Genomic DNA, 19,077 nt, shown 5'->3' with positions numbered 1-19,077 from the left:
AAGCAGCCATGAACAACATGTAAACAAAGGAGCATGGCTGTGTTGAGCTTGGCTGTGTTTGTGACTTTCTTTACAAAAACAGGTGGTGGGCTGGACTTGGCCTGCAGGTTTGCTTACCCCTACCCTAGATTCATCTGTGTAGTCAGTGAATTCAGGACCTCAACTCTCATTTTTCTCCTTTAAATTCCTAAGCAGCCTCATTTCTAATATGGTTGTAACAGGATGAAAACAACTAGGTGAGAACTGGGATGGTTTTAAACACTGTTTGTGTTGAATTGGTTTTTCTTGTTTGGACTTTCCCCTCTGTTTTTCTAGTCTAACTCAGTATGAACAGTTGAAAGCCCATCAGGGAACTGGAGCAGGAATTTCCCCGATGATCCTCAATTCAGGAGAGGGCAAAGAGGTAGATATTTTACGAATGCTCCTCAAGGCCAAAGACGAATACACAAAGGTGAGTGTTTGCCCTTCCTTGTGATACGTACACATTTCAGTTCTGCAGGGGGAGTATTCTTGTTTAGAAACACTAGGTGCTGTGGGAGCTGTTCCTTCCACCAAACAAAATTATATTACAAATAAAAAATCTTTATTTGCCTTTAGTAAGCTAAAGGAAACTGTTTGCCTTTAGGTGGATTAAAAAATAGCCTGAGAAATCAGTAGCCTTCATATATACAAACAGAAGACTTACTATAGGACCCCAATTTACAGTAGCAACAAATGAATATAAAATTGTTTGCAATAAAATTCACAAGAAATGGACAAAACCTATATAAAGAAAATGTTTAAAAACTCCTGAAAGGCATAAAAATAGACTTTAACAAATGGAAATATACACCCTATTGTTGGATAAGAAGGTTCAACATAAAGCTCTTAGAAAAAAATCTCTACATTTAAGGTGATCGCTAAATAAATACCACTGGTTTCTTTTCACCCCCCCACCCCCAACTTCTCCCTTACTCTCTGATCCAGACAAGTTGAGTGTAAGGGCTCATGGGAAGAAATATGCAAGAAAGAATAGCTGGGAAAATCCTGGCAAAGAAGAGCGATATTAGTAGGGGTTGGAGATGGGGGAGATGAGGAGGGATGGAGCAAACTCTCCCTGATTTTAAAACATTGAGGTCTGAACATTTCAAGCAGTATGGTATTGATGGTATTGATGCCTAACAGCCCAATAGACCAATGGGACAGAGCTAAGATTCTAAGTCTAGGATTAAATCCAGTTGTATATGAAATCTAGGATATATAAAAAAGTCTCTCAGTTTTTATGGTGAGGTTTTTGCCATCACAAGTGATGATACAGTCTGGCTTGGCCATTGCGCCCATTTTTCGCAAAGCTGTTCCCACTCCCAGCTCCTTCATGTATTCATCAAAGCCTTTGCTATCCACCAGGCGCCATCTTCCTTCCAGCTGCTGAACTGTGGCCATGGTGGGCGCGGGCGGGCTGACGTGCAGAGCGGGGTCGGCGTCGGCGTGGCAGCGTGCTGTCTGTTATTTCTAAATATTACTTCCTTCCAAAAGGTGTCAGGGCTCCTTAAAGAAATTTCTGATTCCAGGTCTGGAATAGTAAAACCAGTAGATTCATGTGAACGGGCACAGTAATCAGCTTCAAGGACACTGACCAGAGCATCAAATTCTTACATCAATAGAAATGACTGTAATGGATTAAAACACATAGAATGTATAAAAATCTATGAGTTCATGGTAATGAGAAAGAGAGCAAGCAAACCAAACATATAAAACCAAGCAGAATAATTATTAGTCATCCTTTGAAGGTGCTAAGGCACCAACCCCTTACTCTGAAGCTTGGTAATTAATGGGAATGAATTAAGCTTTTATCCTGCCTGCCCTAAAGGGACTATATCTCAGAGTAATCAAACAGCCCTGGTCAATGAGGGAGAGCTCTTCTCTACCAAAGAATTTCCAGCTAGTACATGTGGAGGGAATCTTAGAACTTAAAGACACTCTAGTTAAAATAATTGATTCAGGCAGTGATCATCAGTAATATTAATGTTATGGGAAAGGTTGATAGAAAGTTGACAGTGGAAGCGTCACTCTGCCTCCACCTGAACCCCATTGATTATCATCATTAAAAGTTAGATAACCAGATACTCTGGCTTCCTAATGTGATAAGATGTCAAATGTGCAGCACCATCTTGAAATATTCTTGCCCAAAGAATTGATCCTGAATCTCATTAAACCTTGAGCTCTAACTTTTTAGTTTACAGAAAGTGAAAGTGAGTGAGGGAGTGAGGGGAGACCAGGTAGAAAACAAATTAAATGATGCCACGAGGAAGCAATCAGAAAAATCCTGAATGAAGTGGCACATAAGAGCAGTTGGACAAGTTTCTTTAACATGCTTTGCCTTGACTGTGAGCTTCTTGAGTACAAAGAACGTCCTTTATTTATCTTTATATCCCATGTTGTCTTCAAAGTACTTAGCACATGATGAGTGCTGAATAATGGCTGTTGAATGAAGGAAGGAATATGAATGTGAATGAGCCACAGTTTAATTCTCCTTCTATTGTGTGGCCTGGACAGAGATGCCTCAATCTCAGCTTCAGACACTAACAACTATTTCTATACTCGTTTTGTGTTTTTTTAATTCTTCAAAAGTCATTAAAATATATTATGATGACTTGGCAACTAGTTGAATAATTAGTTATACTTATTAATTATACTATATTATGCACACTAAAGATAAATCTTCAAAAGGTGACATTTCTGCCCTCTAGGAACTTAATGTTCTGTGAAGACAGCATAATAATGGTAAATAAATAATAAATAGAAATATTGAACAAAATGATTTTCCTTTCTTTCCCTTCCTCCTCTCAACATACAAATACCTTGTATTGTTTGTTTTTTATCTTCTATATGTTATAATGCTTTGATATCTTAAAATCCTTTCTGGCTGGGGAGATTGCCCCTCCTAGGACCAGCCACTTTTCAGAGATAGCAAAGGGCTTGGCCAGGAGCACGTCTTTAATATGTACACTCACCAGTCTTGAGCCATACATATCTCCTCTCTCTGGCCTATATAATATTCCTCTGCCTTAATTATCCCAGGGCCGGGTACCCAGCAACTAGGGACCACTCACACAGTTTAGAGCCTGCTGGAGTTTCTCACACTGGCCAGTCTTAACCTGTTTCCCATGTCCTGCCTTGCCTACGCCTTCCCCTTGCTGCTGACACACTGAGGCTTCCACATGTGGCCCTGTGCAGCGTGGCATGCCTCTTGTCTCCAGGACCTGTGAGTATAATAAACTTTGTTTTCCTGAGCCTCCCCTGTGTCTCCTCTGGCCTCACTTGAGTGACCATCACATAAAAGAACGGCACACACATTCTCTCTCGCTCAGGAACACTCACATACGGTTCTGGAGATTTAATTTAGGCCATCACTTTATACTGTGCCTATGTCTTGGAATATTTTTCCCCTTATTTTATTTACCCTTCAGAATTTACATATCCTTTAAGGCTCAGTAAAAATGACACTTTTTACGTGGAGTTTTCCCAGATCTCTTCAGTCAAATTAATTACTCTTCCATGTGAACTCAGTCTATTACTATTTAAAACGTATTTTGTTCTTCCTCATTTATTACATTAAGTCAGCTTCTCCCAGTACACTGTAAACTGGTTGAAGTTAAAACAATGTTCTGTTCATCTTTATGCCCTCACAGATTTGTTATAATGTTGACATGCAGACACTTGATTCCTGTGTAGACGATGCTTTTCTGTAAAATCAAATACATGTTGTTATATGTATAATGTCAATTGCTCCAACTGTGAGATAAATAATAGAGGAAATTATTTCTTCTTCCATTAACAGCCAGATGTTGTGATACAGTGTGCCAGGATGCTGCATGATTATGCTACTTTCCTAGTCTACATTTTTCTTGGTTTGTCATTGCGCAGTACAGGAACCCTTGGAGTCTTCAAGCCTTCCCTAAGATGGCCTCAGATTATTCTAACCCTATGACCCTCTACAAATATTTGAAACTCCTGCCAAACAGAATACCCATTTTGCCTCCTGAGAGTACTTTCATGCTTTTTCTCATACTGTTCCCTCCCCTTCTTCAACCATCAAAATATGATCAATCTTTCAGGGCCTGTTTCAGATGTTCTTTTTCCATCACCTTATTTTTGGCCTGCCTAACTAGGTGTGCATGCGCCCTGCTAGCTGCCAGTGCCTTATGTTTGGAAGGAGCATTCCATCGCCTTCGTACATTCGTGTTGTCTCTGCACTCACAGATATTTCAGAAAATGTGGAGACCCTGAGGAGAGTGGTTCTGAGATAGAAGAAAGGGGTGAAATGGAGAGGTAGTGAGAGAGAAGGAAAACAGAATTTTCCTTCAGAGTTATTGTTGGGAAGTGAGTCTCCGTTGCTTAAAGTGTTCAAGAAGAGATTGAACCGTCACCTATTGGTGGTGTGATAAAATAATTTGGCTTGTGTTGGATAACTATTAAACTAAAAGACTTCTGAGATGCTTTTCAATGCTAGACTTACTTTTTTTGAAGTTTGATTTTTTAAATTATTTTTAATGAAAAATTAAAATTGTATATATTTGTGGTACACAATGTGATATTTTGATATGCATGTATATTATAGGATGCCTAAATCAAGCTAATTAACACGTTTTACCTCATATTTATCATTTTTGTGTGGCAAAAATAGTTAAAATCTACTTTTTTAGCAACTTTCAGTATAGAATATATTAGTACTAACTAAAGTCATCGTGATGTACAATAAATCTCCTGAACTTATTCCTCCTGTCAGATTGAAGGTTTCTATCCTTTGACCAATATCTCCAAAATCCTCCTACCCCCAGCCTTCAGCAACTACCAGCCTACTGTGCTTCAGTGGGTTCAGCTTCTCTGGATTTCATGTAGGAGTGAAATCATACAATATTTGCCTTTCTGTGCCTGGTTTATTTCACCTAATATAGTGTCCTCCAGGTTCATCCATGTTGTTGCAAATGACAGAATTTCCGTCTTTTTTAAGGCTGAATAGTATTCCATTGTGTTTATATACCACGTTTTCTTTATCCATTCATTCCTGATGGACACTTAGGTTTATTCCATCTATTGGCTATTGTAATGTTGCGGTGAACACAGCAATGCAGCTATCTCTTCAACATACTGATTTCACTTTCCTGGGATATATTCCCAGAAATGGGATTCTTCGATCATGTGGTAGTTCTGTTTCTAATGTTTTGAGGGGCCAACATACTATTTTTTTTTTCTTTTTGAGACGGAGTCTCGCTCTGTCGCCCAGGCTGGAGTGCAGTGGCGGGATCTCGGCTCCCTGCAAGCTCCGCCTCCCGGGTTCACGCCATTCTCCTGCCTCAGCCTCCCGAGTAGCTGGGACTACAGGCGCCGCCACCTCGCCCGGCTAATTTTTCTTGTATTTTTAGTAGAGACGGGGTTTCACCGTGGTCTCGATCTCCTGACCTTGTGATCCACCCGCCTCGGCCTCCCAAAGTGCTGGGATTACAGCTGTGAGCCACCGCGCCCGGCCCAACGTACTATTTTCCATAATAGCTCTGCAACTAATATTCCCATCGACAGTATTCAAGGATTTCCTCTTCTGTACATCCTTGCCAACACTTACGCTTTGCCTTTTGGATGGCAGACATTCTGTCAGGTTTGAGGTGATCTCTCACTGTGGTTTTAATTTGCATTTCCCTGACGATTAGTGATGTCGAGCATTTCTCATATACCTGTTGGCCACATGTATGTCTTCTTTTGAAAAGTGTCCACTCAGGCCCTTTGTCTATTTTTTGGTCAGAACATTTGTTTTCTGTTCCTCCTGTTGAGTTGTTTGAGTTCCCTATCTATGTTGGACATTAATCTCTTACCGTATGTACGGTGTGCGGGTATTTTCTTCCGCTCCGTAGGTCGTCTCTTCACTCTGTTGTTTCCTTTGCTGCACAAAAGCCTTTTGGTTGGATGTAATCTCATTTGTCTCTTTTGCTTTTGTTGCCTATCCTTAGGGTCACATCAAAAAAATCATTGCCCAGACCAATGTTAGGAAGCTTTTCTCCTGCATTCTTCCAGTAGGTTTATAGTTTCAGGCCTTATGTTTAAGTCTCTCTAGAATTCTTAAAGTTGTGAACATCCCAAGAAGTGGAAGTAGGAAAAATGTCGAGCTATCAGTATATATGATACTGGTAAAGTGAAGTCTGTCTAGTTTACAGGAGGTTAATAAAATAATTTGAAAACTTATTTTGGCCGAAATTTTGTGCATTCTCTTTTGAGAAAAAAACTTTCTGTGAATCTGCTTTAAAGTAGCAAAGATATTAATTTGCATTTAATCTCTTTTTATATCCGCCCTATTCAATTTCTAGTTGAGATGCAAGTGAACAATAAAATAACCAAATTTTAGTAAGAACAAGAGTCAGGACCAGAAATGATCTACAGACTTCATAGTTAGGCTTGGAGTATTAGAAGTGGACTATTTGTGTTTTGTGGTTTAAGACAATAATTAATGGCCCTTTTCTGGATATAGCTGTGAGTTATTTATGAAACTACAGAAATTTTTTTGTTGAATGATAAAATTCAACAGAACATAAAAAGAAAAATCACCAATAATCCTATAACCCAAAGGTAGAAACTTTTATTGTATTTTGTATTGTACACTTTTATTGTATTTTGTTTCAGACATCTCTCTTGGCATAAATACATATGTTTATGTATGTATATATTTGTGTGTGATTAAAACTGGATTATGTGACATACTTTTTGAGGTTTTATTGTATTTTAACCTCAGCATCCAACAGAGGAAGTTTTTGAGGTTTTAAAGAAATGCCTTGCCAGGCGCGGTGGCTCACGCCTGTAATCCCAGCACTTTGGGAGGCCGAGACGGGCAGATCATGAGGTCAGGAGATCGAGACCATCCTGGCTAACACGGTGAAACCCCGTCTCTACTAAAAAATACAAAAAACTAGCCGGGCGAGGTGGCGGGCGCCTGTAGTCCCAGCTACTCGGGAGGCTGAGGCAGGAGAATGGCGTGAACCCGGGAGGTGGAGCTTGCAGTGAGCTGAGATCGCACCACTGCACTCCAGCTTGGGTGTCAGAGTGAGACTCCCTCTCAAAAAAAAAAAAAAAAAAAAAAAAGGAAATGCCTTAGGTTCTCTGTGAAGAATCCATTATATACTTTTTCAGAAACTGTTTTTCCCCCAGGATTTTAAAGATATTTGGGTCAGGAAAAGCACAGAAAACTAAACAACTGGAAAATGAGCTACAAACTACTGAGGTGGATGATTAATTCTGAGCACTCTGATAAGAGGGAGCAATTGTTACATAAAAGCAAGGCTTTGTGGGTAGACAGTTGTAGTGACACACAAAACAGCTTCTGGAGATACATTTTAACTAGGAGAAGCTATCAGGGTTATGCATATTAACAGACAAAGCAGCCTCTTAGCCCATATGGATATGGGCATAGGGAAGCTGAGAAAAATCTGCCTTTCTTTGCCGGAAATTCAGTGTTTCTGAACCTAGAAAAAGAAGAAATACAGAAAGGGTCATTCAAAGAAAGTAAGCATTCACGTTCTTTTAAATAGCAAGGCTTTTCATGCCAGAATTGTGTAAGGGATTATATCTTAGCCTGTATTCTTGTCTTATCTTGGTTTTCCATGAGTTGGGAAAGCCAGGCCAGTTGGTCCGTGCAGCCCATGCCATCATTCACCTAAGAAGAACTCGAAATAACACTTTATGACTTATAAGGTGATTTCGCATCCCACATAATACTTGTGCTGAATATAGAAATTATTGATAGAATGCCCGGAAGAAAATGATTAATGTTTTGTATGGTTAACCTCACAGTGCATATAGTGGTAATAGATGCCACACCCCTAGGTCGTTGGATTAGAAAATACACATTGATAACTGTAAAATACATTGGGAATGTTGGGTTCCTGAGGGACAAGATTGTGTTTATATCTCATTTCATGTCAGGTACAGTGTGGAATATTTTGGGGCCTGAGGCCTTGACTGTGCAGTGGAAACTAATGATGCTTCAGAGAGTCTGTAGTACAGAAAGCAGCATTTCATATTGTTTTATTTAGTGTTTTCGCAAACTAGACACCAGTATCATTGCCATGCTCTTTTTGTGATGAATCCTACTGTGTTAGCAATTGCATGGTTGGTTAGATTAATATATGATAATGAGTCAGTGTTGGAAATGATGAGATTTGTCTCTTGTCTCTTTCTCTACAAAATTCTAATTTGTAGTAAGTGGCTCAGAACGCTCAGATTTGAATTATTCTGTTTATGCAAGAAGTCGTTTATTAAATAAAGATGATATTAGTAATTTTTAAATCAGTGGTTTGAGTCAGCTTTTTGGTTTGTAGACCAAAAAATGTTTAGTTGTTTTGTTACTCTCCAGTTTTAAGTCAACTGCTTAAATTGTCCAGACATGTTATTTAAGGAATGGTATCTATATTTGTTTATCATTGAAAGGCATTAGACTACATATATTTAAATGTATAGTCGATATATTAAGCATAGAACCTTTCAATTATATAGGTGTCTAAGAACCCCTGGTCCTGGAGGCTGGTGGTGTTAGTATTATTTAGAGCACTGAATTGTCCAACTAAGAAAAATTAAATTTGAACTTGATTTATACTCAAACATAGCTCTTAGAGAAATTTAAGAGATTTTGTTTTGTGCATGAAAATCTATCAAAAATACAGCCATCTACAAATTAGATAAGAAGTAAAAAGGTAGTCTAAAGACTAAATCTTTTCTAAGCCAAAAACGAGGTGATTTTTTTTTTCTGTTTCAGTGTAAAACCTGTTCTGAGCCAAAAAAGATAACCAGTTCTTCTGCCATCTATGACAATCCAAATCTCATCAAACCAATTCCAGTGAAACCCAGTGAAAACCAGCAACAGCGTATACCTCAGCCCAACCAGGTACGGAGTCCTCTGCTTATCGTATTCAGTGTGTCTCTAGAATTCTTAAAGAACTTTGACCCAGAATATAGTCAGGGGAGGGCCTGGTGTTGAAGAATGCTTTCAGGTAAACCCAAGAAAGAGGGATTTCAAAATACAGATCTTTTCATTATTAATAACTTACTCTTCCTAGAAGAGGGTTAAAGTTTTTACTTTTGGCATATACCACATTCTTTGCTAATCTCTTGTGAACTTGAACTCCTTAAAAGATAATGTATTTTTTAAAAAACAACGCACAGTGGCTCACACCTGTAATCCCAGCACTTTGGGAGGCCGAGGCAAGAGGATCACTTGAGGCCAGAAGTTTGAGAGCAGCCTGGGCAACACAGTGAGACTCCATCTCTACAATAAAATTAGCCCGGCATGATGGCGTGCACCTGTAGTCCTAGCTACTCTGGAGGCTGAGGTGTGAGGATCACTGGAGCTCAGGAGTTTGAGGCTACAGTGAGCTATGAGATGTGCCACTGCACTCTACCCTGGGCAAGAAAGCAAGACCATGTCTCAGAAAACAAAAACAAACAAAAAAACACCTAGAGAACTCATAACATTGTCAGAGATGACAGAAACATTGGGTCCATGTTCTTCTGGGGTGGCTGGTTTCCCCAGGCCACCTAAGAGAGCAACAACCAAGGCAACAAAATTGAGTTGAGCACCTCTGAGCGCCTCCTCTGTGCCAGATGCAGTGCTAGCACAATAGATGGGGGCAGCTGCTGCAGAGAGCTCAGAGTCCAAAGGAGTGGTATAAAATTCCTCTTCAGACATGATGACTTGTCACTGTATTTGCAATCTAAATTAGAAATATTACATCAACTTTTGTATTGGTGTGTGTATATATATATATTTCAGAATAGTACAGCAGTGACAAAAATTGTCAATCTGCAGGTCCCATTAATGATTGTAAATATAATATTGCTATGTCATTTTGTCACGACTATGACTAATTAAAAAGATTTTCTTAAAGGAATTAGTTTAAATCAATTTTGAAAATGAACATGGAGCCAAAAGACATAAAGACTAGTAATGAAAATCTTATGTTGAATTTTTAAAGAGAAGAAATCTTTCTAATTTTTAGCTTTCTTTTTATTGCCTGTTTTCCATGGAAAGTTTTTATTATATTTTGATAGCGAGACCTGAATATTTTGACTTTAAAATGAAGCTTGTGTTTTCTTTTCTTTTCTTTCTTTTTTTTTTTTTTTTTGAGACAGGGTTTCATTCCTGTTACCCAGGCTGGAGTGCAGTGGCACCATCTCAGCTCACTGCAACCTCTGTCTCCTGGGCTCAAGCGATCCTCCCACCTCAGCCTCCCAAGTAACTGGGACTACAGGCGTGTGCTGCCACATCCGGCAATATCCGTATTTTTTGTAGAGATGGGGTTTCGCCATGTTGCCCAGGCTGGTCTTGAACTCCTTAGCTCAAGCAGTCTGCCTGCCTTGGCCTCCCAAAGTGCAGGAATTCCAGGCATGAGCCACTGTGCCTGGCCTTCTGTTTTCTCAGTGCAACAGTGCAGAAAGCAACATAAGTAAAAAGCAGGAAGGAAGTAGCTTTGTAACTGGCTGGGCCAAGGTAGATTTTATGTATCCAAGGACTTTTTAAATCCTACCAGTATATATTTGAAAGGATCAACTTAGATTAAAAGTCTTCTGTTTCTTTCCAGCCCTAGATTTCCATAATTCTGTGAACAACTACTAGAAATTCTGAAATTCTTATATGCCTTTGTATTCTCATATTACTCTGCAGGCTTAGATGGACTTCCTATTAAAGAGATTGTTTGTTTTTTTAGTGCATATAATTTCCTACCAAGGTGGTTCCCAATCTCTGAAACCCCAGGCCCCTGAAGACCTTATACCTATTTTATCAGTCAACAGATAGTAAAATATAACAACTGTTTTGGGGGTGTACGGGATCATGCTGTGAAAATTTTTGACATTAAAAAGCGGGTCTTTAAAGTTTATAGTTTTTTTTCATTCTCTCTAATCCTTTGTAAATAGAATAAGTCATCAGATAAGTTATGTCATAGTGCTCCCTTATATAACCAAATTGTTTGTAGACTCATGTCAGATATCTTTATTTTTTCCAGACCTTAGACCCTGAACCCCAACACTTATCCTTGACAGCTCTGTTTAGGAAGCAGGACAAAGCTACATGTCAGGAAACTGTGGAGGCTCCACAGACTCTCCACCAGCAGCAGCAGCAGCAGCAGCAGCAAGAGAAGCTTCCAATTAGGCAGGGGGTTGTACGCTCCCTGTCCTATGAGGAGCCCAAAAGACACTCACCCTCTGTCGAGAAGCAGCTCTGTCCAGCCATTCAGAAACTCATGGTCAGGAGCGCAGACCTCCACCCATTGTCAGAGCTGCCTGAAAACCGGCCTTGTGAAAATGGCAGTGCCCATTCTGTGGGAGAAGTTTTTACAGGACCTGTCCAGCCAGAGTCTCCGCACAACAGTGGGATTTCTCGTGGTGTACAAAATGCTTCAAGAACTCAGAACCTGTTCGAGAAGCTTCAGAGTATCCCAGGGACAGCAAACAAGTGTGACCCTAGTACATCAGCACCTGCCAGCTCAGCTGCCCTGAACCGCAGCAGAGCTCCCACTTCTGTCACCCCTGCGGCTCCAGGAAAGGGTCTGACTCAGCCACCACAGGCCTATTTCAATGGCTCCCTTCCACTTCACACAGTAGGACGTCAGGCTCATGGAAGAGAACAGTCCACACTCCCAAGACAAACACTCCCCATCTCTGGTAATCAGACTGGCAGTTCTGGAGTGATCTCCCCTCAAGAGTTACTGAAGAAGCTTCAGATTGTGCAACAGGAGCAGCAGCTGCATGCCTCTAACCGGCCAGCCTTGGCCGCTAAGTTTCCTGTGCTCACTCAGAGCTCTGGAACAGGGAAACCCTTGGAATCCTGGATCAACAAGACATCCAGCACAGAACAGCAGACTCCTCTTTTCCAGGTAAATCTGTACCAGGGGCAAAATAAAACAGCCTGGGCAGCATAGCAAGACCCTGTCTCTGAAAAAAAGAAAAAAACAAACTTAGCCAGGCTTGGTGTCACATGCCTATAGCCCCAGCTACTCGGGAGGCTGAGGTAGGAGAATCCCTTGAGCTCAAGAGGCGGAGGTTACAGTGAGCCATGATCGTGCCACTGCACTCCAGCCTGGGTGATAGACCGAGACCCTGTCTGTTAAGAAAAAAAAAAAAAAGACAAAGAAAAAGATATTACTATAACGCAGTGAAATTTAGAGTCCCCTTCTGTGCTCTAGGGACCAACATGTCATGTACATTTCTGTTTGGAGCAGGGTGCCAGAAGCCACCTCCATGCATCTTGATTGCCTGAACTTTCTACCTGGAAGGAGAATCTTCACTTTGGTTAACGATCTGAGAACTTCCCCCCACCTTTTTGAGAGCATTTACCTGTAGAGTTAAATCTTCATAATGTTAGGAGGTCTCTGAAGACAGACACGGGAGAAAAAACCCTAAGTTTTGACTGTAGGAACTTAGTGTGATCTGCCTTGAAATCAATCTGGAACGCCAGGCGTCTGACCTCTTCTTGTTTTTTACTCCACAGTAAATTACTGCTTATTCACTTATTTAGTACATATTTTTGAGCGCTTACTATGTGTCAGGCATTGTCTACATGTGGGTACATAATGATGAAGAAAACAGACTCCTTACCTCTACCCGCAGCCCATGCTGTAGGTTCTGGAAATAAACAAAAAAAAACAGCATATCTCCTCCTTAAAGGTGCAGCCTGTTTTTATCCTTCTCTGTATCGTCAGTATAGCCTACAGAAGATCAGGAGAGAGACGCATGCCACCCACCTCCACCCCCACGCAAACTGCCCGAGAGGGAGAATATGACCGTTTTTAGAAACATTCTGTCCTTTGGGGAAGACGCTTCTCCATGTCTATCACTGACTTGGGACAGTGAGGAAACCACATCTGCCTGTAGGTAACATCTGGAGATCTGACACCGAATTGTTTTCCCTTTGGATTGGAACACATTCATTGAAAGTACATTGGGTTTAAAAATCGGAAAGTTCTGCCTGTGTATCACATACATAATCACTGGCCCTTTGTCATGTTTTGCTACGTACCTTTTTTTTGTTTTTTGAAACGGAGTTTCACTCTTGTTGCCAGGCTGGAGTACAATTGTGCGATCTCGGCTCACTGCAGCCTCCACCTCCTGGGTTCAAGTGATTCTCCTGCCTCAGCCTCCTGAGTCGCAGGGATTACAGGCACCTGCCACCACACCCGGCTAATTTTTTGTGTTTTTTTAGTAGAGATGGGGTGTCACCATGTTGGCCAGGCTGGTCTTGACCTCTTGACCTCAGGTGATCCACCCACCTTGGGTTCCCAAAGTGCTGGGATTACAGTCGTGAGCCACTGCACCTGGCCTGTTATGTAATTGATAACAGTTTCTCAAAAATCTTTCACTTCTGGCTGGGCATGGTGACTCATGCCTATAATCCTAGCACTTTGGGAGGTTAAGATGGGAGAATCACTTGAACCCAGGAGTTTCAGACCAGCCTGGGCAACATAGTGAGACCCTGTCTCTACAAGAATTTTTTGATTTTAATTAGCCAGGTGTGGTGGCACACCACTGTGGTCCCAGCTACTTGGGAGGCTGAAGTGCGAAGACTGCTTGAGCCCAAGAGGTTGAGGCTGCAGTCAGCCATGTTCGCACCACTGCATTCCAGCCTGGGCAATAGAGTGAGACCCTGTCTCAAAACAAAAACTTCAGTTTTCTGAAAACAAAGATCTTAGGCATGTACCAAAAGTCTCTGTGAGCCCCTGAGTCAAAGTGTTCTCATTTATTATTTATTAACATCCCAAATCTGAGTACTGACTGCTATAGGAACAATATTTGTGACTCCCACTCCCCTCATTTCAGTGTCATTGTCCCTCTTTTAAAAATGTCTGCTTTTTTCTCTTTGATGATTTAGCATTAGAAGAATGGGGTGAATATAGTCTGACTTAAATTTCTGATGTACAACTCCTTTGACTTTTCAGTACTCACAAATATCAAGAGCCAAGTGAGAAAGGCAAGGACTGCAGCAGCCCACGCTGTGCTCAGAATGCCTGACTCCTCCTCCGGGAGCATCACTGCTCAGCACCGCTCCTCGAAATGTCACGTAGGGACAAGTTAAAAGAAACAGCCTGCCTTCCTCTAGGCCAACTTTTGCTCAAAGAGATGCTAAGGGATTGATGATAAAATTACAGCAACTTCTAGCTTGCTGGCCTCCGTGCCTCCCTCTTAGGAGTTCTTTTGGGGAGTTCGGAGGCTGATAAATAACATTCTTTTTCTTCCCTGAGTTAGAAGCAAATGATAGCTGTGGGAGTCAGTCAGATAAAGATCAAAATGTCACTTGCATAACTGAAAGGGCTGTTAGAAAACTTGGTTTCAGGTCTGTTTGCCAAGGGAGTTTAGACTCACCAGACAGGCCCTGGCAGGGCTGAGCAACAGGCAGCCTGGGCCACCCCAAACACATGAGCTGCAGAAGCTGAAGACGCGGGCGCTCTGCAGACAGGCAGATCGCGTCAGGGAAGGGCCCAGAAGGGGTGGAACCCACACGTCACTCTCCCTCCCAGTGAGTGAGGCCGCAGGAGGAGGGGAGTTGCTCTCACAGTGCCTCCTGTGCTCTGGGTCAGGAGGGGAAATGGGTAGGCCCCTAACAAGGGTGGCAGGTCACATAGGTTGTGAGACTTTTAGGGCAGAGTCATGGACAGCCAGGTCTAAGGAAAAGGCCAGTAGTCCTAAATGCACTTGCCAAATACTAGTAGCCTGAAAAATAAGCTGTCACCCAGAGGCCAAGCTTCATATGCAGTGGGAACAGCCACCACAGCAGACGATACCAGAGCTGCTCAGTGAGGCCGAAGGAAGGTGCGCGGAGAGGGGAACAAGAAACAGTTACCCGTAGACTTTTCTCAGCTAGGGAAGCTGTGGACAGGGAATGCTTAGACCACCTGTATTTGCCGCTGCAAGTTGTCATGGCGTGAGCTGCTCCTGAGCCCCGCCCTCTGTGTGTATTTGCTGTGATGCCCTGAGCTGCTCCTGAGCCCCGCCCTCTGTGTATTTCCTGTGAGCAGGTCATCTCACCTCGGCGCGTCCCTGCTACAGCAGCTCCTTCTCTGCTCATGTCCCCCATGGTGTTCGCACAACCCACTTCTGTCCCGCCAAAGGAAAGGGAGAGCGGCCCCTTGCCTGTGGGAGGCCAGGAGCCACCTGCTGCCGCCACCAGCCTCCTCCTGCCCATACAGGGCCCAGAGCCCTACGTGATCACCAGCAGCCCACTCACCAAGCTCCAGCTCCAGGAGGCACTGCTGTACCTCATTCAGGTAAGCGGGCACGCCGTCTCCCTTTGCACCTGACTGCGCCTGTTGGCCGCCTGGCTGCAACTATGAGGTAAAGATTCAGCCAAGGCCTGCTTAGCTTCCGTGAGAATAGCAGGTGTGTGTAACAACTCATCCTGACCGCAGCGGCTTCTGTGCTCAGTTAGCTAGGTGTTATTTATAATACCAAGTGTGGCTTTGGGTGTCTCAGCTTTTCAAGGATTTTTAATGTGAAGGACTCTAAGGCCTCCAAGCTGTCACCTGTCAGAAGAGAAGGAAGCATACACTGGGAATTAAGCAGTCCCTGCGAGGACCCTGGGTGCTACTGGGGGCCCAGACAGAAAACTCACCACTGGGAAGTAGAGGTAGGAGCAGTCCTGGGCAAGGGGCTGTCTGCTGAGTGGGGAACAGGCCACTGAGCGAGTGGAAAACAGGGAGGGAAGCAAGTAATGGCCATGGCTGCTACAGGTGTTTTACAAGTCATTTTGAAACCTGCTCATTAGGACAGGATGGAGTGACAGGACTCCTTGTGAGCTGCTTGCCTCACTTGTCTATGCAATTATGAAATACCAATGAGTGCTGTAATAGCTAGCACTCCACAGAGCTGGTGCCGGGTCCTCTTTTGAGTGCTACATACCTATTAACTCATTCACTCCTCTACACAGCAACCCTGTTATTTTTCCCATTCTACAGACAAGGAAACTGAGGCTGAGCAACTGGCCTGAGGCACAGAACTATAAGCAGAGCTGGGATGCCCCCTAGCCTGGTCCCCGAGTGCCACTTCCCACGTACTCTCCCGTGGGCCTTGAATGTTACCAGGGACCAACCTTGGGAGAACTTTCAGCACAGGTGCCCTAGCAAAGCACACCCAAAAAATCAATGGTAGTCCTTGAAAAGTGGAACATTTGTGGCCAGACAGACTTCAGACACCCCAGTTAACATATTTAAGTGTCTTGGCCGGGCGCGGTGGCTCAAGCTTGTAATCCCAGCACTTTGGGAGGCCGAGACGGGCGGATCACGAGGTCAGGAGATCGAGACCATCCTGGCTAACACCGTGAAACCCCGTCTCTACTAAAAAAAAAAAAAACAAAAAAAACCTAGCCGGGCGAGGTGGCGGGCGCCTGTAGTCCCAGCTACTTGGAGGCTGAGCCAGGAGAATGGCGTAAACCCGGGAGGTGGAGCTTGCAGTGAGCTGAGAACCGGCCACTGCACTCCAGCCCGGGCGACAGAGCGAGACTCTTGTCTCCAAAAAAAAAAAACATATTTAAGTGTCTTTTTGGTAGATAGTCTTTAAGAAAACTTTCGTGGTACTTTGCTTAAGCATCAGATGTTCTTGAGAGCGCAGGCCAGCCCCTTCTGTGGTTGTCTTATCCTACTTAAAAAGACAATGGTCTTGATCAGTACAACATTTTTTAAAAGGTCACATGTTGGCCAGGCGCAGTGGCTGCTCGTGCCTGTAATCCCAGCACTTTGGGAAGCCAAGGTGGGAGCATTGCTTGAGGCCAGGAGTTTGAGACCAGCCTGAGCAACGTAGTGAGACTACAAAAGAAGGAAACATGTTTGAGGGAGAATGAAAGGAATGGGGCTAGAAATCAGCAGAAGCATAATAACAATCAGAGATAAATACGGCAAATGATTGAGCCTTACTAATTCATAAGTAAGTATCAGGATAAAAATACTTGCCACCTTTTAAAGCTATTCATGGTAAGTTCCTGAGGAATTAGATAGGACATCTGTGAACCTCTTTACTTTGAGCCAATTTCTTAAGTTTGAATTTAAAAGATTCGTATGTTTTCTGGCTGATTCCATTCACATCGTCTTGAGACTCTGTTACTCCAGAGTAGTTGCTGAACATGGCAGGTTAGAAATTACATGCCCCTTCCCTCCACCCTCTGCATGCATCGTACTTCTTCCCATGTACCACACCTCATATTTCCAGTCACTCAAGCAGTCTGTTTTTAGTCTCGGCCTCTTGTTAGGACACAATCTCATGCATAGGAACTTTGTGACTACTTTGTAGGAAAAAGAGGGATAACATCACTCTCTTCATTACATGAGAATGATGCTAACTCTATGTGGGGTGCCAAGAGAGAATGAAGGGGGAATGTGAAGTGTGGGTGAATTACTAACACTGTAAAGAATTTGGGTGGGAGGGAGAAGTCTCTAGAATTAAAAAATGAGGAAAACCACTGATTAGACCATGATTCTCACTTCTTAGCCAGGCAAAAGAGCCCAGAGATTACCAGTCTTACTCCTGCCCACTTGCAAAGGCCAGAAACTTTCCATAACTTATGGGAAGACTTACATTGGCTTTGATGAAGTATTGATGAAGCATATTGCAAGTACAATCCTAAGTAATGCCCAAAACAAAGTAGACACATTGTAGGTGACTTGGAGGGCCTTTAAGAACCACAGTGGCTCATGCCTGTAATCCTAACACTTGGGGGGCCAAAGTGGGAGGATCACTTGAGCCCAGGAGTTCAAGACCACCATGAGCAACATAGTGAGACCCCGTCTTAACAAAAGAAAGAAAAGCCAGTCACGGTAGCATGCACCTGTAGCCCTAGCTACTCCGGAGGCTGAGGTGGGAGGATGGCTTGAACCCATGAGCTATGCAATGAGCTATGATGGGACCACTGCACTTCAGCTTGGGTGACAGAGTGAGCTCCAGTCTGAAAAACCCCAAAAACAAGAAACCAAAAACACACCACAGCAATCTCTGAACCAAATGTTGAGACCACTGACTTGGATCACGTCCTCCTAACGCCATGTCTTTTCATGCAGCAGACTCAGGCTGTGCTTGAGTAAACCTTGCCCCATGCTGCCATGTGGCTGGGCTGCCCATCTGTGCTGCATGTAATGAGCTCTTGCTACTGTGCGTACCGACCGTGGAAAACCATCCGCTCTGTCCAGCCTTGCCTTCAGCCCCACTGAACATTCACACGTGCAATTAAAAACCACCAGCTGTTAGATCAGACAGGGAGAGATGAGTGTCTCAGCCTCCAAATGCCAGTTCAGCTCTAAGACAGAGGAAGCTTTGGTGCCTGCCAACCAAGTTACATTCTCTTGGGTCTTTCGATTTGTTTTCCAGAACGATGACAACTTCTTAAATATAATCTATGAAGCCTATCTCTTCAGCATGACTCAAGCAGCCATGAAAAAGACTATGTGACAGCAAGTCCATTTAAAACTGATTTCCAAGGTCCTTCTAGAACTCTGGCACAAGGTTCTTTCATGTTGAGTGTTGTTTCCTTCAATGTTTCTGCCTTTTTTTAAAAAAGTATGTATAATATGAAGTAAAATGTTTCAGATTTTTTTTTTATAGTCAAGTGTTTTTTATTATTATACTCTAAGTTCTGCGATACATGCACAGAACATGCAGGTTTGTTACATAGGTATACACGTGCCTTGGTGGTTTACTGCACCCATCAACCCATCATCTACATTAGGTATTTCTCCTAATGCTATTCCTCCCCTAGTCCCCCACTCTGCGACAGGCCCCAGTATGTGACATTCCCCTCCCTGTGTCCATGTGTTCTCATTGTTCAGCTGCCACTCGTGAGTGAGAACATGTGTTTGGTTTTCTGTGCCTGTGTTAGTTTGCTGAGAATGATGGTTTCCAGCTTCATCCATGTCCCTGCAAAGGACATGAACTCATTCTTTTTTATGGCTGCATAGTGTTCCGTGTATATGTGCCACATTTTCTTTATCCAATCTGTCATTGATGGACATTTGGGTTGGTTCCAAGTCTTTGCTATTGTGAATAGTGCTGCAATAAACATACGTGTGCATGTGTCTTTATAGTAGA

At 42.9% G+C, this 19,077-nt stretch overlaps 1 protein-coding gene across 2 annotated transcripts in view; it reads left to right on the top strand.

Annotated features, from left to right (window-relative positions):
• DCP1B (decapping mRNA 1B) overlaps positions 1 to 18,598 on the top strand; it is a 57,921-nt gene extending 39,323 nt beyond the window's left edge. The window contains exons 5-9 of one of the 2 annotated variants that reach the window (XM_011931050.1): positions 316 to 451; positions 8,777 to 8,905; positions 11,022 to 11,891; positions 15,027 to 15,275; positions 18,361 to 18,598. In XM_011931050.1, the coding sequence (XP_011786440.1) occupies positions 316 to 451; positions 8,777 to 8,905; positions 11,022 to 11,891; positions 15,027 to 15,275; positions 18,361 to 18,441 (1,465 nt within the window). In that variant the 3' untranslated portion in view covers positions 18,442 to 18,598. The remainder of the gene's footprint in view (positions 1 to 315; positions 452 to 8,776; positions 8,906 to 11,021; positions 11,892 to 15,026; positions 15,276 to 18,360) is intronic. The other variant, XM_011931049.1, reaches the window with a different exon arrangement.
• The last annotated feature ends 479 nt before the right edge of the window (positions 18,599 to 19,077 follow it).

Source organism: Colobus angolensis, unplaced genomic scaffold (assembly GCF_000951035.1).
Source record: "Colobus angolensis palliatus isolate OR3802 unplaced genomic scaffold, Cang.pa_1.0 Scaffold89, whole genome shotgun sequence".
NCBI lineage: Eukaryota > Metazoa > Chordata > Mammalia > Primates > Cercopithecidae > Colobus > Colobus angolensis.
The sequence above is the reverse complement of the archived record's forward strand: the minus strand, read 5'-3'. Positions and strand labels throughout refer to the sequence as shown.